Source organism: Mirounga leonina, unplaced genomic scaffold (genome assembly GCF_011800145.1).
Source record: "Mirounga leonina isolate KUSES-001 unplaced genomic scaffold, KU_Mleo_1.0 Mir_154, whole genome shotgun sequence".
In the NCBI taxonomy this organism is placed as follows: domain Eukaryota; kingdom Metazoa; phylum Chordata; class Mammalia; order Carnivora; family Phocidae; genus Mirounga; species Mirounga leonina.
In genome coordinates, this window is record NW_023270389.1 from 38972104 (window position 1) to 38990582 (window position 18479).

General features: G+C 46.8%; 1 protein-coding gene across 2 annotated transcripts in view; it reads right to left on the reverse strand.

Moving 5' to 3' along the window:
- PTPN14 (protein tyrosine phosphatase non-receptor type 14) overlaps positions 1-18479 on the reverse strand; it is a 183934-nt gene that overhangs the window by 13578 nt on the left and 151877 nt on the right. For both annotated transcript variants that reach the window (XM_035010548.1, XM_035010547.1), the window contains exons 12-17: positions 17920-17998; positions 14460-15940; positions 9471-9614; positions 7900-8118; positions 4744-4872; positions 2540-2774 (exon numbers count right to left, since the gene is read on the reverse strand). In XM_035010548.1, coding sequence (XP_034866439.1) covers positions 2540-2774; positions 4744-4872; positions 7900-8118; positions 9471-9614; positions 14460-15940; positions 17920-17998 — 2287 coding nt within the window. The remainder of the gene's footprint in view (positions 1-2539; positions 2775-4743; positions 4873-7899; positions 8119-9470; positions 9615-14459; positions 15941-17919; positions 17999-18479) is intronic.

Sequence of the window (18479 nt, forward strand, 5' to 3'; positions counted from 1 at the left end):
TTTACATACAGTTAACACGAACTCCTATTTGCCTTTATAACATTAATGCAATTAAACAGTCACCTGAAGTAGTTTACCAAAATAAACTATTACCACCATCACCATCACCACCAGTAACGTAAAATGAGCCAGAACAAAACCAAACAGAGGGAAGGCAACCTGAGATGACCAGACAGAGCAGTTACTATCTGGGACCAACATGAGCTAAATACCGTGCATGGAATTCTCCTCACAACTTTTCTGTAAAAGAGGAGAGAAATTTGGTGACCGTGCACTCTCTGTCTGACAAAAAAGGCAACGTTCACACACAAAAGAGAGCCTTTTCTTGTGCTAAATTTAAGAAGAGAAGTAAAAGGAATATTGATCCATAAAGCAGATGCTACCACCACGTGGAATTTCATAAAACACAGAAAAACTGGATTAAAATGGATGCTCTCTCTAGCAGTCACGTTAATAAAGTTCCTTAAGCTGTAACTCAGTGAAGACTTCTCCAGGCTGGAAGACAATGTGCCCTAAGTCCCCTGCCTGCAGGGAATCTAATTTAAACACAGGCAAAAATCTTTTTAAGTTCCTAAAAACCTAGAGGAGCCAACATTTCGAAGACCCCCACCCCTCAGCACACTTAAATTTACATTGTTTAAAAATATTCTCTATGGCAGCCCCTGGGTGGCTCAGTCCGTTACACATCTGACTCTTGGTTTTTGGCTCAGGTCATGATCTCAGGGTCGTGAGACAGCCCCGCGTGGGGCTCCGTGCTCACCAGGGAGTCTGCTTGAGATTCTCTCTCCCCCTCTTCCTCTGCCCCTCCCCACCCACCCGCCCCCACCCCACTCTCTCTCCAAAATAAAAAAATAAATAAATCATTTAAAAAATAGTCTCTGTTTTTCAGTAATTTAGATGGGCCTTCCTTAAATTGGTTCTGACTGAGAAGATCGGACTATAATTTTCATCACCTTATAGACTCAACCTTCTATCAGAGCTGTTCACCAATCATCAAACTGATCTACTTTTATTGTTTCCATTTTCTGCGTCTTGGAGATAATTCTAGTAAATCAATTAGCAAAAGATTACCAGAAAAAAAAAAAATTAAAAAGAGCACTGCTAGAGGAAAGAAAGTTCTACAAAGGTCCCTGCCCTCCTTAGGAATATTTGGAGCTACAGGTAACTGACCTCGGGCGAGGCACTAGCCCTCTCTAGACCGTGCTCTAGGTCCTCTGATTCCCATCCCTCTCCTGGTCTCTGTCAGTGACCGCCGCCCCTCAAGTCCCATCATCACTGCCCCAGTGGGAAATGAAGTCCTCGCGTCAGTGAACACATATACGTCAGAAGCTTCCCGCTGCAACTTGCTGAAATGGTACCGGTAGGTTCTTGGAAACGTATTCTCTCTCTCTCCCCCTTCTCCTCTGCGCATACCCCAATTCTAAGTAAATATCAAACTAAAATCAAGGGTTTGGCGTGATCCAACCTCCAGGTGCTGTTCCCACTGTTGTCTGCTCTCAGCTGGACAGTCAACAACATCTCGGTAAGAAATCTGCCGAGAGCCGAGGCCTCACTGGGAGAGGCAGGAATGGGGTGTCCCCACAAGTGCGGGACAATTAGGCCAGACTGTGGGAAAGGAAGGGGGAGCGCTGTAGCCATTTCCAAAAAGCAGATGGCGGCAGTGTCCGATCTCAGCCCCCGGACTGTCCTCACTGGCCGGCCTTTCTCATGAGCCCGGGAGTGCCTTCAACACAGACACGGTGAGAGCCTGGTCCACAGCCTGCAATGCAGTGGGCACACACTCAACTTCTGGCTTTTCAAACAGAGTACTGCATATATTCTAGGTCAGTGAGCTTCTAAGGAAACCATACTCCCTCAGAAATATATTGATGAATTCAAAATTGATGGGTTTCAAAAACAAGCTGATTTCAGTAATTCCCCGTATCTTAATCAGAGGCAACCAGAAAAGTACTCACTGAGATTTCTGCTATACGGAAGGGAAATGCCGGGCTTATGAGACACAAACCCCCATGAAAAATAAAAAATAAGTCTTTCTTACAGGGTTGTGTAACTATCACCGGGATCCATTTCTAGAATTTTTCCATTGCCCCAAACAGAAACTTTGTACCCATCAAACAATAACTTTCTATTCTCTACTCCCCCTTTCTACCTCTGTGAAGTTTTCAATTCTGGGTACTTCATTAAAATGGAATCATACAATGTTTGTCCTCTTGTGCCTGGTTTCTTCTACTTAACATAATGTTTCCAAGGCTCAGACATGTGACATCGGTCAGAGTAGCCATTTATTGAATACCCAAAAGCCTACATCAAGATAGAATGAACTAGTTTACCACAGTTTCAGCTTATTTGGGTAAAAGGTAAGGAGACTATGATAAATGACATGTCTTCTTCTTTGTTCATACCATATGGAGGGACATATACTTCAATGACATAGTATTTTTGCCACTTATGAGAAAACATCTTCTCTTTACATTTCACTTCCAACTGATCAGACCATGGAGGCAGCTGGTAAAATTCTGACTGCAAAGAAAAAACTTACATAAAAATCCCTGGACATCCTCTGGGCAGCCGTGATCTGGCCAGTCCGTATACTGCAAATGCCACACCGTCCTTTCCTGCCCAGACAAAAGGTGCTTGACTTTCAAGCCTGTGGTTGCATAGCAACCGGAATCTGTTCGGAACTTTGTGGTGACCTTGAACTTGCCGTAGGTGGCCGAGCTGTGCTTGGAACCCAGTTTGGGCCAGTATCGGTGGCTCTTGGTTCTTCCGCCTTCCTGAATCACACACAAAAGCAAAACTGGAAATAAGTCAGGGGAAGCTCTTATCCTCTTCATCTTAAAATCTGAGGACAGAGGAAATGCGAGTAGCTTCTAGGTCACGAATTCAGGGCACTGTGCAGTCTCCATCACAGGGGAGATCCCATGCATTGACGCTAAGAGCTAATAAGCTTCACGAGGGTAGTTACAGCAAGGAAATACTCAGAAGACTGACAACCGAGCTGCAGTCGCAGAAGAGCTAGTGGAGAGGGGCCAGAGGCAGGAACAAAATGGGGTCTATCTGTAAGGTTTGCACAGTTATGTCACTGGAGTGGGGGGTGGATCAGACGGTGGCCTGGAAGGAACCCCAGAGCAGGAAGTGGGAGGAGGCAGAGGAGGGCTGAGCAGTGGGCAGAACTGTGTGAGGAGCTCGGATGGCCCCCCCGACTTACAGGGCCACACACCCCCGGGGGGACACAAACGCTCCTGCCCTGACTCACCTGCTTGAACAGTCTTAAGTCTGAAAGACACCTGCCTCTTTTACTAACCAATCCTGTGAAAGTAGGTTGAGCTTCAATTTCTATCACTCCTGAGTGTCCAAGTGGATGACAAATTCCAAGAGACTCTAAGCCTTTGGCGGCCACACAGAGATCACCAGCCTTCGTGTCTGTCAGGCCGGCCTTCTGGTCACCCTTTCAGCTCAACTGCAACCTCCTCGGAGGGCCCATGGCTGTACATCTGATTGAAAGCAGCATCCCCACCACTCTCTTATCCCATCCTCCCTTCCACTTCCTTCGTGGGTGGCCGTGACTCCTAATGAGCTTCCTTTATTTGTTCATTTTGTATGGTCCCTCCCACCAGGACAGAAGCTCCCTGGGGACAGGGATCACGCCTATCTTGTCGGCCACCATGCCCAGGAGATCAGCACAGATGACACACTACATTGAGCTGAATGAATCCCTTCCAGGAATGAGATTTGTAAGACGATAAAACAATTCTAGAGATTTTATGGAGAATTTACTCTTCGTGGGAAGGTCATACGGGTCAGCTGAGAGAAGCACCACTGGCTTTAAAGGGCTTGAAGTGCCTTTCACCACTATCTTCTTAAGGGGCGGTTCTGGAAAGCAACTGCTCAGAACGGTCAATGAAGGAAACGTGTTCACTGCTCCCCACCCATTAAAACTCTGTAGGAAGGGGGTATGCCTTACCATAGATACTGGTGAAAGACAGATGAAGCTGGTCCCTTAAAAGACTTCAAAACAGAAGTTAAAATTTCATGAAAGGAAGAGAAGGAAGGGGTTAAAATAAAAAAAAAAAAATGGAGGATGTGACAAGAGAAGAAACACAAAACTCCTTCCCTTAAAGGCGGCAAGCTCCGAGCAAACCACTAGGTTGAACAGTGCTGTGTGCCAGTTTTTATAACACCACGCAGAGTTCTCTAGTTACAACAGAAAAACTATGTTTGGCTTGGCAAAGACAGAAAAAGACTTTTTCTCCCTCTCTCCCCAAAGAATAGAGAGACCTCTACAGGAACAACAGTTTCTGGTCTCTTTTCAGCTGATAAGCATGAAGGCGTGTGGGGCTGGCTACGCCCGAGGTGGGGAACATGTGCCGATTTTCCCACAGCAGCCCCAAAGTTCTCCCTCAAATTCCAGGGGAAAGATGATTGCTTTGTTTGGCACACAAAAGTGAGCTGGCTGAACCGAAGTTTGGTTCTTATTTGTTTGATTGATTTTAGTTTATGGCAGTCTAAGGAAAAGCGCTAAAGAGCTGGATGAAAATGGGATACGACAATAAATTATCTTTGGGAAATAAAACAAGTCTATGTAGGAGAAGAGAAAAGAAATGGGTGCCAGAGAGAAAAAGGATTTGCAGAGAAATGGTGCTGTAGGAAGCAGGATGAGGCAGCGAGGTCACCAGATGCAGAGCCGATCTCTGGCCACTCCCCACCCCCGGGAACAGACAGCTGTACCCCCGGTGCCCTTACCTCTTCCGCAGTGACCATGGCGATCACGTTCGCTCCCTGCTCCCACACCATCTGCCAGAAGTCGTGACATGTGTGTGGCAGGGGCCCCTGAGTAGCTATGTAGTGCCATTCTGCCCCACCAACCACCACCTGGAAACCAAGGAAAGCAAGGGTAAATGAACCCCAAATCCAGGACAGCGTTACCTGCTGACCGTGGGTCCATCTGTCTCTACCTGAAAACCCCGGATAATATTTTTTTGGCCAAATGGGTTAGTGCCATTATCAAAAAGCCTGGTGACACATTCTCACATGAAAATACTTTTTGCCACTCAAGCCTATTAAAATACACCTAATTTTTGTCTGTAATTTCAATTATATACAAACCAGTGAGTGTTAAAAACATACACACATTACATGACCCTAAGGCTGTGTATAGCCCAACAGAATTTGTTACAGAAACAATACTTGTGCTTACTATGTGCAATGTACTTTGATCGTTTCTATTCTTCCCTCTTCCCTATCTAGTCTATTTAAAACACACACATACAATTCCAAACTGGTCCTGATTAGTGATTTCACACCCCCCTATTATACTGGGATCCACAGTTTGAGGCACAGCACTCTCTGGCATCCTTTCAAACAATTAAAAAAAAAAAAAAAGTGTTCCATGGAATAACATCCCTTTGGAAGCGATGTCTTTGTACCGATGACCTGCTATGAACTGTGTCGTAAGCCTCCATCATTCCCGCTACTCCGCGGTGCCATATAGAGTGGAGGTGGCACAAATGCACTTAAATCAACAATACATGGTATTTGATTGTGAACTTCTCCCTTGTGCAGTACCACAGTATCCAAACAAACTTCGGAGTCATGAGATGATTTTGGATAATGAAAGCATTATCCCATGCAGCTCAGGGTGATCTTGGGAGGCTAATTCTGCAGCTATTAAGTATCAGTGACAGAGAGTCATGAGGAAGTTGTGCCCAAAGTGTTGAAGGTCATGCTGTCAGGGTGAAACTGTGCCCTTTGGCGGGGGGTGGGGGGGGTGCATTTTTTCTGTGTTCCTTTCCATTCCTGTGCAAAGTCAGGCCTCCTTAGACGTCCACCAGTGCAAATCTCCGGATAGTTCTTGGAGCATGAAGTGATCATTGTTTGAAACTTTTTCCCCTCATTTATTTTATGAAACTATATACTAACTGGATTCCAACAAAAACAATGTCAGTTATTGTCTCATTACACAAGACATGTTTAGGTCAAAAACTGGCAAGCAAAATCCATTTTCCAAGTACTGGTGGGAGATAACATTCATATATTGGCTGGCTGGCCAGGAGTTTCGTTTATCTGTGGAACTGTGATTTTAGACATTAGCCTCTCTGGCACCCAACATATAGGAACCATAAATACTTCCAGAGTATGCGGCTGCCTGGGGCCTTTCAGCAAATTCCAAGTATTGACAGGAGGGCATTAAAAACTGCATTAAAAACACAACAACCAATGCTACTGAGGTAGATTTCACAGATGTGATGATTCTACCTCTGGAGCAAATCAATCTCTGCTCTGTGTTAATAGCTGCTTGGAACCCAGGGAGAAAACACTGGCAAGATATACAACTCTATTCCAAAAACACAAGGACAAGTTCTTGCAAGCTCTATGGGTCTATTAAATGCACCCATGTCTAACTCAGATCCACAAGATGAAATGTAAGCCTCGGAGAATAGAGAGAAAGGGGATGCTTCTGTTAACAATACCCAATGGGCAAGAGCAGATGGAAAATGGTGAAGGATATTTGGCCCAAAGAAGAAGATAGCACAGTATAGCTATGTCAGATTCCAAAGACATTCTATCAAGGAGCAGCTGTGTGATTTTTATCTTTGTTTGGTTCGTTATTTTGGTTATTATTTCATAATCTAAATTAAGCCCAGGAAACTGACTAGTGTCCGTTTACGTGAGAGTTTCCTGAGGTTCATTTTTTATAGTTTTAGTTTTCACTCTCAAAAATTAAACTAAAGTACCCAATATGATCCACAATTGTTACTCCTTTACATTTTTTGACAGTACTTTCTGGTACTTAAAAATATACATGTAGTTGTCTATGCTCCGTGTACAAAACCCCTCCATCCAACCACAGTATTCTTTTCCTATTCTGTCCTGCAACTATTTGATGGATACAGGCACCAGACATCTGGCTGTATTTTAGAAGCTCAAAGGAAGCTACCAAAAATTCAGCTACAGTTGGAAAGTCCAATGAAGAAAGGAAATAACTCCAACAAGGCCAGAAACAGATTTATAAGGTTATGATCATAAAGGACTATTAACATGAACTGTGTATTATTTAAAAACATCCTGCTGTAATATTAGTATATGAATAAATTCTCCCACTTTGGAGGTCAGTGCATTTACAGTGACATTCTAAGCAACTATGTTCTGTTACTAGGAAGACTGAGGAAGGTAAGCCATTTAGAAAGCATTTAACCATATATATACACATGTATCTAGAACTCTAAATTCTAGCTGGGGTCGAGCTACGCTAATTTTAAAGTTGATGAAATACTGAGGTGTGAAGATTTGAAGTATCTGAAATACCAACAAAAAATTTAACGATATTCATGCACTGAATAATGCAGTCAATCTTGCAAGAGTCACTATCAACCACACCTTTCTGGCTTGTGTTTAAATGAATCCACTCTTCTAAATAACATGCAAATTTGGGACCTTAGCAGGACAGCACATAACCGGTAGAAGTACCAGGGAGAACTGGTAAGTTTCCGTTGCTCCTGAACATCCTAAAAACTTCACTGACAGGAGAAATACAACGCCTGCAACTTCCAAAGTCTCCATCATGTGCTAATTACAAACTGAAGAGGACAATCCTCAGCTTTTCCCTGTGAGCATTAGGGAGAGTTATAACTCAGGAAAAAGTGAAACCCTCTGCGGTGAGCAGGCTGCAGAAATAGCTGACCTGAGGTTTTCCCTGAGGCTGCGAGGCTTCCTTCTCTCTGCAGAGACAGACATGCCCTTCCAGCTGACTGAGACGCACAGGAGTTCAAACCACTCCCTCGGGGACTGGGGACAAGCCAAGATGCTCAGCTGGAGCCTTACGATTTTTTTTTCTCCCTGCATTTTTGCCCCTAACCCAGCGATCTTCCTCAAGCCTCCCCAACACACTCCCCTTCTCACCTTGATGTGGGAGGCATTAATGTAACCTGTGTTATTCTCTTTGGTCGGGATCAGCTCCACTCTGTTCTCCTCATAGGGGACCACTTCGCGGATGCGGCTTCGCTCGGCGTTTTCGGGCAGAGCAGCCGTGCTGAAAATGCCGTTCGCCTTCTTCTTTGGAATCTGCTCGTATTCTGTGAACACCATTCCCTCTTCTAGCTTTTTCTTCAGGGTTCTGAACTGCAACAGAAATTAACCTTCAGCTCTCTGGATTACCTTATCCAAAAACTCCAAGTCAGATTCCTTTAAATATCTGCAGTGATCGTGTTAATAAGCAGTTTCAGGACATACAATGAATGTTTGATTATTTCGGTCTCCTTATTTACCATATTGCTAGTTTCTCTGGCCTAGTAACCAGTTTCCTTCTCACTCATGCTTTAAACAGAACCGGTCAGTAAGGCCAGGCAAGAACTGAAATTCAACATCACTATTTTCATTATTAACACCTCTGTTTAAAGTCCTAGTGATAAGAAGAATGTTCATCTCAATTATCCAAACATCATCCTTTTCTCCACTTCCAGAGCGGTTTTTTTTTTGAGCTAAATTTAAGATGGTACTGGTCCATAGTTCCCTAGTTCTGAGGATGAGATTCTGTCTTTTATTTTTCCCATGGCCAAACTAATTATACAAACATGGTATTCACTGGATTAAATGGGGATTCCTCTAAAGTCCCTTCTGCCTTTAAAACCTTTCTAATACTTCATATATGCTGACAGAAATCTAAAACAGGAATGGTACTAGCACTCTATTAAATTTACACGTTTCGGGGTGCCTGGGTGGCTCAGTTGTTAAGCGTCTGCCTTCGGCTCAGGTCATGATCCCAGGGTCCTGGGATCGAGCTCCGCATCGGGCTCCCTGCTCGGCGGGAAGCCTGCTTCTCCCCCTCCCCCTCCCCCTGCTTGTGTTCCCTCTCTCGCTGTCTCTCTCTGTCAAATAAATAAATGTCTTAAAAAAAATTTTTTTTACACGTGTTTCTTAACAGGACAGGAATTTCAGGAACTAAAGGAACACCTTTCTTCACCTCTAAAACACTACCATGGATCTTCTTCCTGCTTTTCAAAACCAAAGTTCTCACAATGCATTATCCTAACAATGATAAATCAGCCACCTTTACAGCCAAACAAGGGGATAGTCTATTAAAAGAATCCTTTAAGTGTTTGGGTAAGATAATCACTCCCTAAGAAAGGGTTCACAAAATTCATAGAGGTTTGAGACCTACAACAATGGCTTAACTTCTTCGTTTTGCAAAAACAGAAACAGGCCCAAAGAAACGGAATGACTGGACCAAGGCCACGCAGCCTGTTAGGGGCTGGTCCCGTTATGCAGGCATCGTGATGCCGACTCGACAAAGAAACTGGAGATGCTGGAAAGAATCAATTTAATACAATGCACACACCGGGTCTTGCTAAGCTCAAACTGGAGAATTAATTCATCAAACAAACCTTAGTGCTGGCATGTTTGGGCAAGGAGAGAGCTCTGGAATCCCAAGACCACAGAGCATGAATCACACATTTGACAAGCCCAGCGCTTACCCTCTCATCCATGGGAACTCGGGTGGCATCAGCTCGACTCTCTTCCCGCCCTGAGACCCGGGCAACCGAGAGTCCATTCAATGCTGCCAACATGAGCGGCCGCTTCTGCGCCTCCAGACTTGCCATCTTCTGCTTCTCTAGATTCTTGTGGCAAGAAAAGGCATGTTCTCATTGTTTATTATATGGGTAGAATGCTGGAATGTGTTTTAATCTCCCCAAATCTGTAACTCCCCAGCCAAGGAATGCAGACAATCTACCATTAGTGGGGCAAATTCAAACACAGCCTTCCCATTATTCCCACTGTGCTGTGGAAGCCAGTTCCTCCGGGACTCCTGAGCTTTTATCTAAAAATGGATGAATGAATGAACTAACAAACAAACAAGTAAGAGCAAAGACTCCATGCAAATACCCCCCTGTCGTGGGGCCCACTCAAAAAGGAAAAAAAGAAAAAAAAAAAGCAAAACTGTGTACTAGCAAGACACTTCCGGAAGGTAAGGGCTGAAGGAAGACAGGACGAGGGAAAGAGAAAAAGCATCATGAACAATCCAATCCAGTTACAGTGATGGACCTTTTATACAGATTAAGTGATAAAAAAATCTATAAACATTGTTGGCTGCATTGTTAAGAAATCTAGATTCATAAGCCATAAAGAACAACCTTCCCAAGTTTCCATTCTGAGGGACTGAGATGGAGGATGTCAATCCTATATTGAAGCTTTGGTCCCTGGGATACCATCCCCGGTACGAGGGCTGATGTGGGTTAGCAGACTTGCCAAGACCAAAGTCTGTGGTCATCTAACATGATCCATGAGGCATCACCCCTCCTGCTGTGTCCAAAAGGCCCCAAGGAATGGGCACCATGGCTCCCAATGACCAGGGTGGGACTGAATGGGACACAGCTATGGGAAAATATGGATTTGGGGGCTAAGCAGCCCATTCTGGGAAAGGGTTGGAGGTCAATGCGTGGCCCCTGTTTGTGGCATTTTGATTTCCTCTCCATCCTCACCTGCATCAACATTCTGAAACTCGATCAGTCAAGGTTCTGGTTGTTATGTCTACTGCTGTGCTTTCTTGTGCCCCCTAAACGGACTGAGTTATAAAAGAAATCTCCTTTTACTCAGGCTAGCCAGTGAGAGCATTTCCCAAAAATAGTTTTGTCTTAGAAGGCAGAAGAATAGCAGAACTTCCTAAAGCATACGAGCAGAGGAGTTAAACAGCATTTAAGATTTTGATCCTAACAGAAGTGAAACCGTTCTGTAGATTCCTTTGGCTGCCACAGGTGAAGGGGGTCATCTTATCCCTGGTTTCTCTTCAAGGCTTAAGGTGTTTTGTTTTTTTTTCCTGAGTCTATCATTTAAAAAGTTACTCCCCCGAGAGGTGTGGTGATGGAGCCATGGTGCTGGTGGAGGACAAAGGGTTAGCGGATTATTCCAAGTGTTGGGGGACGGGCGGGCATTAGAACCCCACATGCATCCCATCAGCCTCTCAATGTCACCTAGTCAGAACGGAGCTCTGGCCCTTCTGAGTGACGGCCGCCAATAAGATGCTTCATCCAGTGACAGGACCGACCCAGCAGACAAACTAAAGGAACATCTCAGAGGAAGACTAACTGTGAGAAAAGGCGGATTTCACCTTCAGCCAAAAGAATGGCCCTGGCCTCTCAATCCCAGGAAGATTTTGAAGATTCCAGATTTCAATTTTGGGCTTTTGTTCGTCTGCTTATTAGTCTGTGTCTGTGAGAAATAATTTTTTCCCCATCACCTCTTTTAAATGGGAGCATTTCACTTCCTTTGCAAAATTCTGAGAAAAGCAATCATTTTGGGAAAAAAAAAGTCCCTAAGGTCCTCCAAACAGTCCTGCTTCCTTCCCATCTGTACCATAAGGTGACACTAACGAGGCCTAAGGCAAAAAGTAACTAACATGTCTTTCTCAGGAAAGGATTACTAGTTACCTACTGAAAACCGAAACCCCAGCGATAAACGACTTCTCTTAGTTCCTTCTCACCTATCCTATCAGCTTGTTACCAGAGATAAAAAATAAGTAACCCAAAAATCTGATTTGGCCTTTTCTGTTCCTGGCACCCGATTTGGGGTTCAGGGGCTACGAACAGTGAAATGTGCTCACGGCAGCAGAAGCCGGAAGGAGGACCCTACCACAACGGCGGGCCTGAATCATCCATCAATTGGACAAGTGCTTCCAAAATTATGGAGAGTTGCCCACAGGGCACATTCTCACCATACCTGTCCCCCTCCAGTTCCCCTTTGGTTAAATTTTCTGTTTTCTTATCCTAGAGAAGCCTGGACAGCTTTCTCCATTCTTACCCATTCCTAACAAGCCAGGCACAAGCCGCCCACGGTGGGGAGGGCAGAAGAGCATCTGAGATGTGGGAAGGGCACGGGGGTGCGGGGGGAGGGAGTTTCTTGATAAAAAAGAGCAGATGGAGAACCATCCCAACCTTCAGAGCCACTCACTGACACAGTGGCTCACTGAAGAACCTCCTAGTCCTTCTCTAAGGTCAAGACACCAGCCAAGGGCAGCAGTCCCTGAGCTCCTGAGTATATATAATTTGGGGGGGGGGAAAGAGTCAATGGGAAAATGAAGTAGGGATGGGGTAATGATGTTCCTGAGCTACAATTAAGGGGTGAAATCAGTTATTTGCTATTATCCATATGGATGGGGTGGGAGAGCACGCAGGAAAAACAGTGGACACTCCCTTGCTTCTCTGTGATGATGCATGAAGCTCTGTGTAGGGAGTCAGAACCATGGGTATGGATCCAGGGTTTTGATGAACACAGGTAACGAGAGGAGAGGATGAAGATGACCACCATGAAGCTACGGGACCATGTAGGTGTCAATAAACATCAAATCAGCAGGGGAAACAGCAGAGCCGAATTCTCGAACTGACAGGTTCTTGAGTTGTGGTAAAGGAGCCCCTGGGGCCAAGACATGCTGAAAATCCATTTCTACCAATGCATGACTTTTTCCAAGCTGGGAAAGCTCTCCCCCATGGCGCCACCCCCGTGTTTCCTTCCATCCCCCAGCCAAATGGTTTTATTGGCCAGAGGCACAAGCACATCTTTCACAATTTCCCTCTAGGTTTGCAAAAAGTGGAAAAATTTATGCCTGTACCAAATTCTTAGCGCTACTCTACTCAGGGCCAAATCGGAGCTGCTGGGAATGTTCTGAAAATTTGTCTAAAGTAATAATGTTGCTACAGGGGCACCTGGGTGGCTCAGTCGTTAAGCGTCTGCCTTCACTCAGGTCATGATTCCAGGGTCCTGGGATCGAGCCCCACATCGGGCTCTCTATTCCGCGGAAAGCCTGCTTCTCCCTCTCCCACTCCCCCTGCTTGTGTTCCCTCTCTCGCTGTGTGTAAAATCTTTAAAAAAAATTTAAAAAATAATGTTGCTACAGATTAGATCCCTGGACCCCAAAACGTGGCTTCCTTAAAACTTCTGCCTTTGGGCGCCTGGGTGGCTCAGTTGGTTAAGCGACTGCCTTCGGCTCAGGTCATGATCCTGGAGTCCCGGGATCGAGTCCCACATCGGGCTCCCTGCTCGGCAGGGAGTCTGCTTCTCCCTCTGACCCTCCTCCCTCTCATGCTCTCTGTCTCTCATTCTCTCTGTCTCAAATAAATAAAAAAAAAACAAAAAAACAAAAAAACCTTCTGCCTTTAACTGTTCTCTCAGCTTGATTACCCACTGGGGTGCAGGGAGACTTATAAAAGAAGGGAGTCTAAGAACCCCCTCGAAGCAAATTTTAACTTGGCAGCCACTCTGGAGTTCCTAAGTGCCAGCTACCTTACGGTAGAGATGTGGTACCTGCAGAGGAGAAGTCAAGGAGGGTCTGCTTAGTTGTAATGAAATGATTTTGCACTTTTTAAGGGAGTGAAAATTTCCAGAACAAGCAGCAATGGTAATCTGAAGTTTGTTTGTTTTTTTTTTAAAGTAGCAACAACAGGCTCAGTCAGTGAAACATCTGACTCTTGGTTTCAGCTCAGGTCATGATCTCAGGGTCGTGGGATAGCACTCAGCTCGAAGTCCCCTTGAGATTCTCTCCCTCTCCCTCGGCCCCTCCCCCCGCGCTCTCTCTCGCTCTAAAATACAATGAATAAATAAAATTTTAAAGTAGCAACTACAATCTATCAATTTCCTCATTAGGAGATAATTCACTTCGTTGATTTGTGTGTGCACCTGTTACCTACACACTCCTGCTCTGGCAACAGACCTGGTTCCCAGCTGGTACATAGCTGAATGACAGTTACTTATGTCTAATATCAGGCATCTTCAAATGTTGTCAGTGTGTGTAGATACATGTGTGTATTCACACACACGTGTGTGAATTCTGATAGAATGAGCTTAATTGGGAACTGAAGCTCAATGGTGAACTTGCGAGTTTACTGCAGTGTTCGTGGTTTGTGTTGAACATCTGTTGAAAGAAAATCTGAAAATAAGGCTGGACACATCATGGTCCAGTCAATGCTGGTGAGCCATCCTGACAGAGATCTCCACACAAAGCTATGCTCTGAAGGGATGCTGCTCTCTTACACTATCTAATCGGGGAAAAATGCTTCCCCTGGAAGAACCAACAAGAGAGGTAGGAAGGAGAGCTCCTAGCAGCTCACACAACAGCGTAAGTGACCCTGAATAAAGAGCATGATGCTGGCCTGGACTCCGTCCCGAAAACCAGCCTGCAGCATGCTGACTCCATGACGGCGCTGGGTGCCAAGTACACCAATTAGAAGCCCTGAATGAACACGGAAAATTTAGCTGAAAGAGTAAAACACAAAGTTTTGTGAAAGAAAATAGTGCCTGATGAAATGCCCACGGATTCTCCAACTCCCCAACACATGCCCTGGATAAGCCCCGCACCTTCTCCAGTGCCCAGCATCCGGGTGCTTTCATGCTCTGGGTCATGGCAAAGGAGCAGAGGAGGCTGCGATTGGGGGGGGGGCGCGCCAGACTCTGCCCTGGGAGAGCAAGACACTTACCCTGAGGGCCATCTCTCTCTCTACAATGCTGTCTTCCAGGGAGAACATCTCGGACACAGGTCTCTCCTTCACAGGCTCTTTTTTGACCCGCTCCTTCACGCTCGTCAGGTCGGGTTCAGAGATGGACGGACCGAGGGAAGGCCCAGCCACGGCCAGCTGGTCAGCTCGGGAGACACTGATGGCCTTGGCCGGCCCGTGTCTCAGGACCCTGGCCCTGGCCATGGCAGGAGGCAGGCTGACCTGGTCTTGCCTCAGCGCCCCATTGCTAACACTCTTCCTTGGGCCAGGGTACTCGGGTGGGGGTTTGTTTGGGATCCGGGCCAAGGCTGCCTGTAGCTGGGCACTGTACCCAATCTTCTCCCGGAGCACGGGGATCTGGGGCACCGATCCCGGGGCCTCCTCCTCCTCCTCCTCCTCGCTCTCACTGCTGTGGATCAGCATGGTGGCATCCGAGAAAGTCTTCTTGTGGTGGTAATGGGGAAGCTGGTGAGCCTCGTGGCTCCCCGGCACCTCCTCGGGGGGCCCCTGCTCCCGGAGGGTGTTTCGGCGAGCCATGGGGATATTGAGCGACTTCAAGGTCATGGCTTCCATGCCCCGCACCATGCTGCTCATCACCTCCAGGCTGTGGCGCTTATTCACCGTGCCGTGGTGCTTGGTGGCCGTGAGGGGCTCGCTCACCTCCTGGAGAGACTGGTGCACCACCGGGGAGCTGTCCTCTTGGAAGGTCTTCACGGAGAGCTGCACTTTGCGGGTCACCAGGTCAGGGCTACTGCCGCTGACGTACCTGTGCCGGTGGCTGGCGAGGTCCGGGGTGCTGGTGGCAGGGCGTGGCCGCGGGTAGGGGGGTGGCGGCCTGGAGAGATAGTTTTTGAGCATATGGGCCGTGTTGTAGTTCTGCGTGCCTTGCAGCTGCATGTTGGCCAGCTCCGGCGTGCTCACCGTGTGGGAGATGGCACTCGCCCCCGGCTTGCTGGGCACCATGCTGCTCTTTGGGTTCATCTGGTCAGACGGACTGACGAGTTTGTTACCGTAGCCTCCCTGTGGCCCATAGGGGACTGTGTAGGGGTGCCTCTCCCGCATCTCGGGCTGGCTGTACACCAGATCCTCTGGCTGGTTGTAGGCATGCGTGTTGATGATGTTGAGGTTTCGCAGAGACTGGCTCTGGCTGTCCGCGTGCACGACCCCCCTCTTCATCTGCCGCATGACGGTCTCATAGTCGGGCGTCGGCCGGTAGGATGGCACGATGATGGCGCTGTGCCGGTGGCTAGGGATGTAGTCCGCCCGCATGATGTCACTGCCCGGGATACTGAGGTTGGAGGACACGGGAGAGGCCTGGATGAACGTCTGGGAGCAGCTGAGGGAGTTAATGCTGTGAGCACTGCACACGCTGCCATTGGTGACGGCGCCGTTTAGATAGTTCAGGTCCAGGCTGTTGTGGGAGTTGCGGTATAAGGCTTCTTCATTCCCGGGGACAATGCTGTCTACAGGAAGGCAAACGAAGGCGCGTGAGCCTCCCCATCATCCTGCCTCAACTTCCTTCATCCTCACCCTCGGGGTGTGATTTTTACAAGTCATTAAAAGCGAAATCCTGTGGTCTCCCCCCACATATTCCATGGGAAAACGAGTAACTCTTGGGTGGGATGCCAACATACAGGAGGAACACTTTAAAGCATACTAACAAGAAAAAGGGAACCTAACCAAAGGGAACTAAGCACATTTGGATTAGTCATCACCTGGCTCCGTTCTCGATTTTGCCATGAGCTCTGCAATCAGGCACCAACAATGGCCCTCATGGGGGGTAAACCGGTCTTCCTGCACAGCGTCCAGCAACAGAGGACTGGATATTGGGGCCAGGAAGGCAAGAACTTTAACAGGGCAACAGATTTGACGTTACTGAGTACCTGAGGCTCATGCTCTTGACGGCAGTGGAAAAGGTCCCCTTACCTGAGGGATGGCTGAGCATTCATTAAGACACATTAAGTGATGCAGCCAGGACGTCAGCATGCATGGCTAGTTTGTTCTGATCAGCAACCAGAGGAGGCAAAATCAGAATCAGGGGTTCTTTTAGCCACTGCCTAAAACTCTCCTCTAGAATCGGTTTCCTCACCGAGGTCAATTCACATTAAAATTAATAATACCTTAAGGAGGTATCTAAAGGGATAAAGAGTAGATTTCTAACGTCAGGCCCATTCCAGGTACGTACCCATGTGCACACACACACACACACACACAGAGGCAACCTCTTGCTGAGACACTTTTTGGTAGGCGAAGTACATTCATTTTCACACTATGGATTTAAGCATGAGCAAAGTAGAGGAAGACAAGGCAGAAAGGCAAACAAAACAAAACACCCCCACCAACCAGAAAAGGTGGCTGAAAACACTCAGCTGCCTGAAGAGGAGTATGGTCCCAGACCAGATGAGATGAGCTGGGTAAGAAAAACCAGCAAAACACAGAGACAAAGGTGTCCCCCTTCTCCACCTCTAGTGGGGTTTCACGCTTTCCCACAGAAGCAGGGCAACTCTGCTAGTCTGCTTATAAAAAGCAGTGTTCTTTAAATAGTCTCGATTATCTAAGTTTCCATACTCACACTGATAGCACAGAGAGATTCAAAATAGGCGGCAGACGGTAACACAGAAACTAATTATCCATTTAACAGATTGTCAACATCCAAGTTTAATATCATTCCTTTTCTGCAATGCAGTTTAGTGTAATGATGAAGAGCCCTAGCTCTTAACACCAGTTTTCCTCTCCAAGTTCCTCCAACACTCCTTCTGTATCCCACTTTCTGTATCTGCAAAATGGAATAATGGTACCTATTGCATGGGTTCGAGGATTAAATGAAATAATACGTTGCAAGGGTTTAGCACACTGCTTAGGGAGAGGAATTGTCCTATAAACGTTAATTGTGATTATTATAATCATTATTATTGGAATGAATTTTTCTCACACATCTTGCATGGTGGTGTTTGGGGGAGAAAAAGAGGAAGAAAACAGATGTAGTCAGAGGCAAGAACAAGTGCACAGACAACTGGCAAGCAATAATGTAAAAGAGGAGTTGAGAGGATTTGTGCCTTTCTTTTAAGTATTCTGGACGCCTGTATTCTCTGTCCCCATGAGAGCCCAGTTGACTGTTCCAAGCTTTCCGACAGGGGCAGTTCCATTGGGCTTACTGTCCCTCTCTCTTCTCAAAGCCCACTTACCAGAGGCAGGAGGAAAAGGAACTTGCCCCCTGCCTTCTCCCAACTCCCCTGGCAGCCAATTCTGGAAAAATTTTCCTCTCGGGGGCCAATGACATGCTATGCCTTTCATAAATCGAAGCTGCTGCCTCTTGTCATTCAGACAATGACAAAGTCAAAACAAAAGTATGACTGTCATCTAAAAAAGAACCAATATCATCTTTACTGCTCACAGGTCCTCAACTTTTCGTCTGAAGAAGGGAAAACGGCAAGCCCGTTACCTTGTGAAGTATGCGTTTCCGAGTAGTGTTCCCCACACTGGACGTGCATGGGAGGCAAGATGTACGGCTGCTGTCGGGGCTGAAAGAGAGAACACGACAAAGGTGGGAAGGCCACAGCACAAGGGGCGGCAGACGCTCGCTCGCAGGGAACCCGCCCATCACTCACCCACACCTGCAGGGAAGCACCTGCCTGTCCGCCCTTGACCCATCCCTCTTTCGCTCATCTGTACCCCCGCGTCTCCTCACTAAGTTTAGGACTGGAGAAACAGGAAAGGGAGGAACAGGGAGGCTGGTTCAAGGTGGGAGAGATAAAGAGGCTACAATGAACATATCTTCTATTTCCTGATACGCTTGCAAAACTCCCAATGCCTTTTTTCAGGAGTAACTCAGAACATGGATATTATTCTCTTCTACCTAAGAAATAGTGAGACTGGGGCACCTGGGTGGCTCAGTCATTAAGCGTCTGCCTTCAGCTCAGGTCATGATCTCAGGGTCCTGGGATCGAGCCCCGCATTGGGCTCCCTGCTCTGCGGGAAGCCTGCTTCTTCCTCTCCCACTCC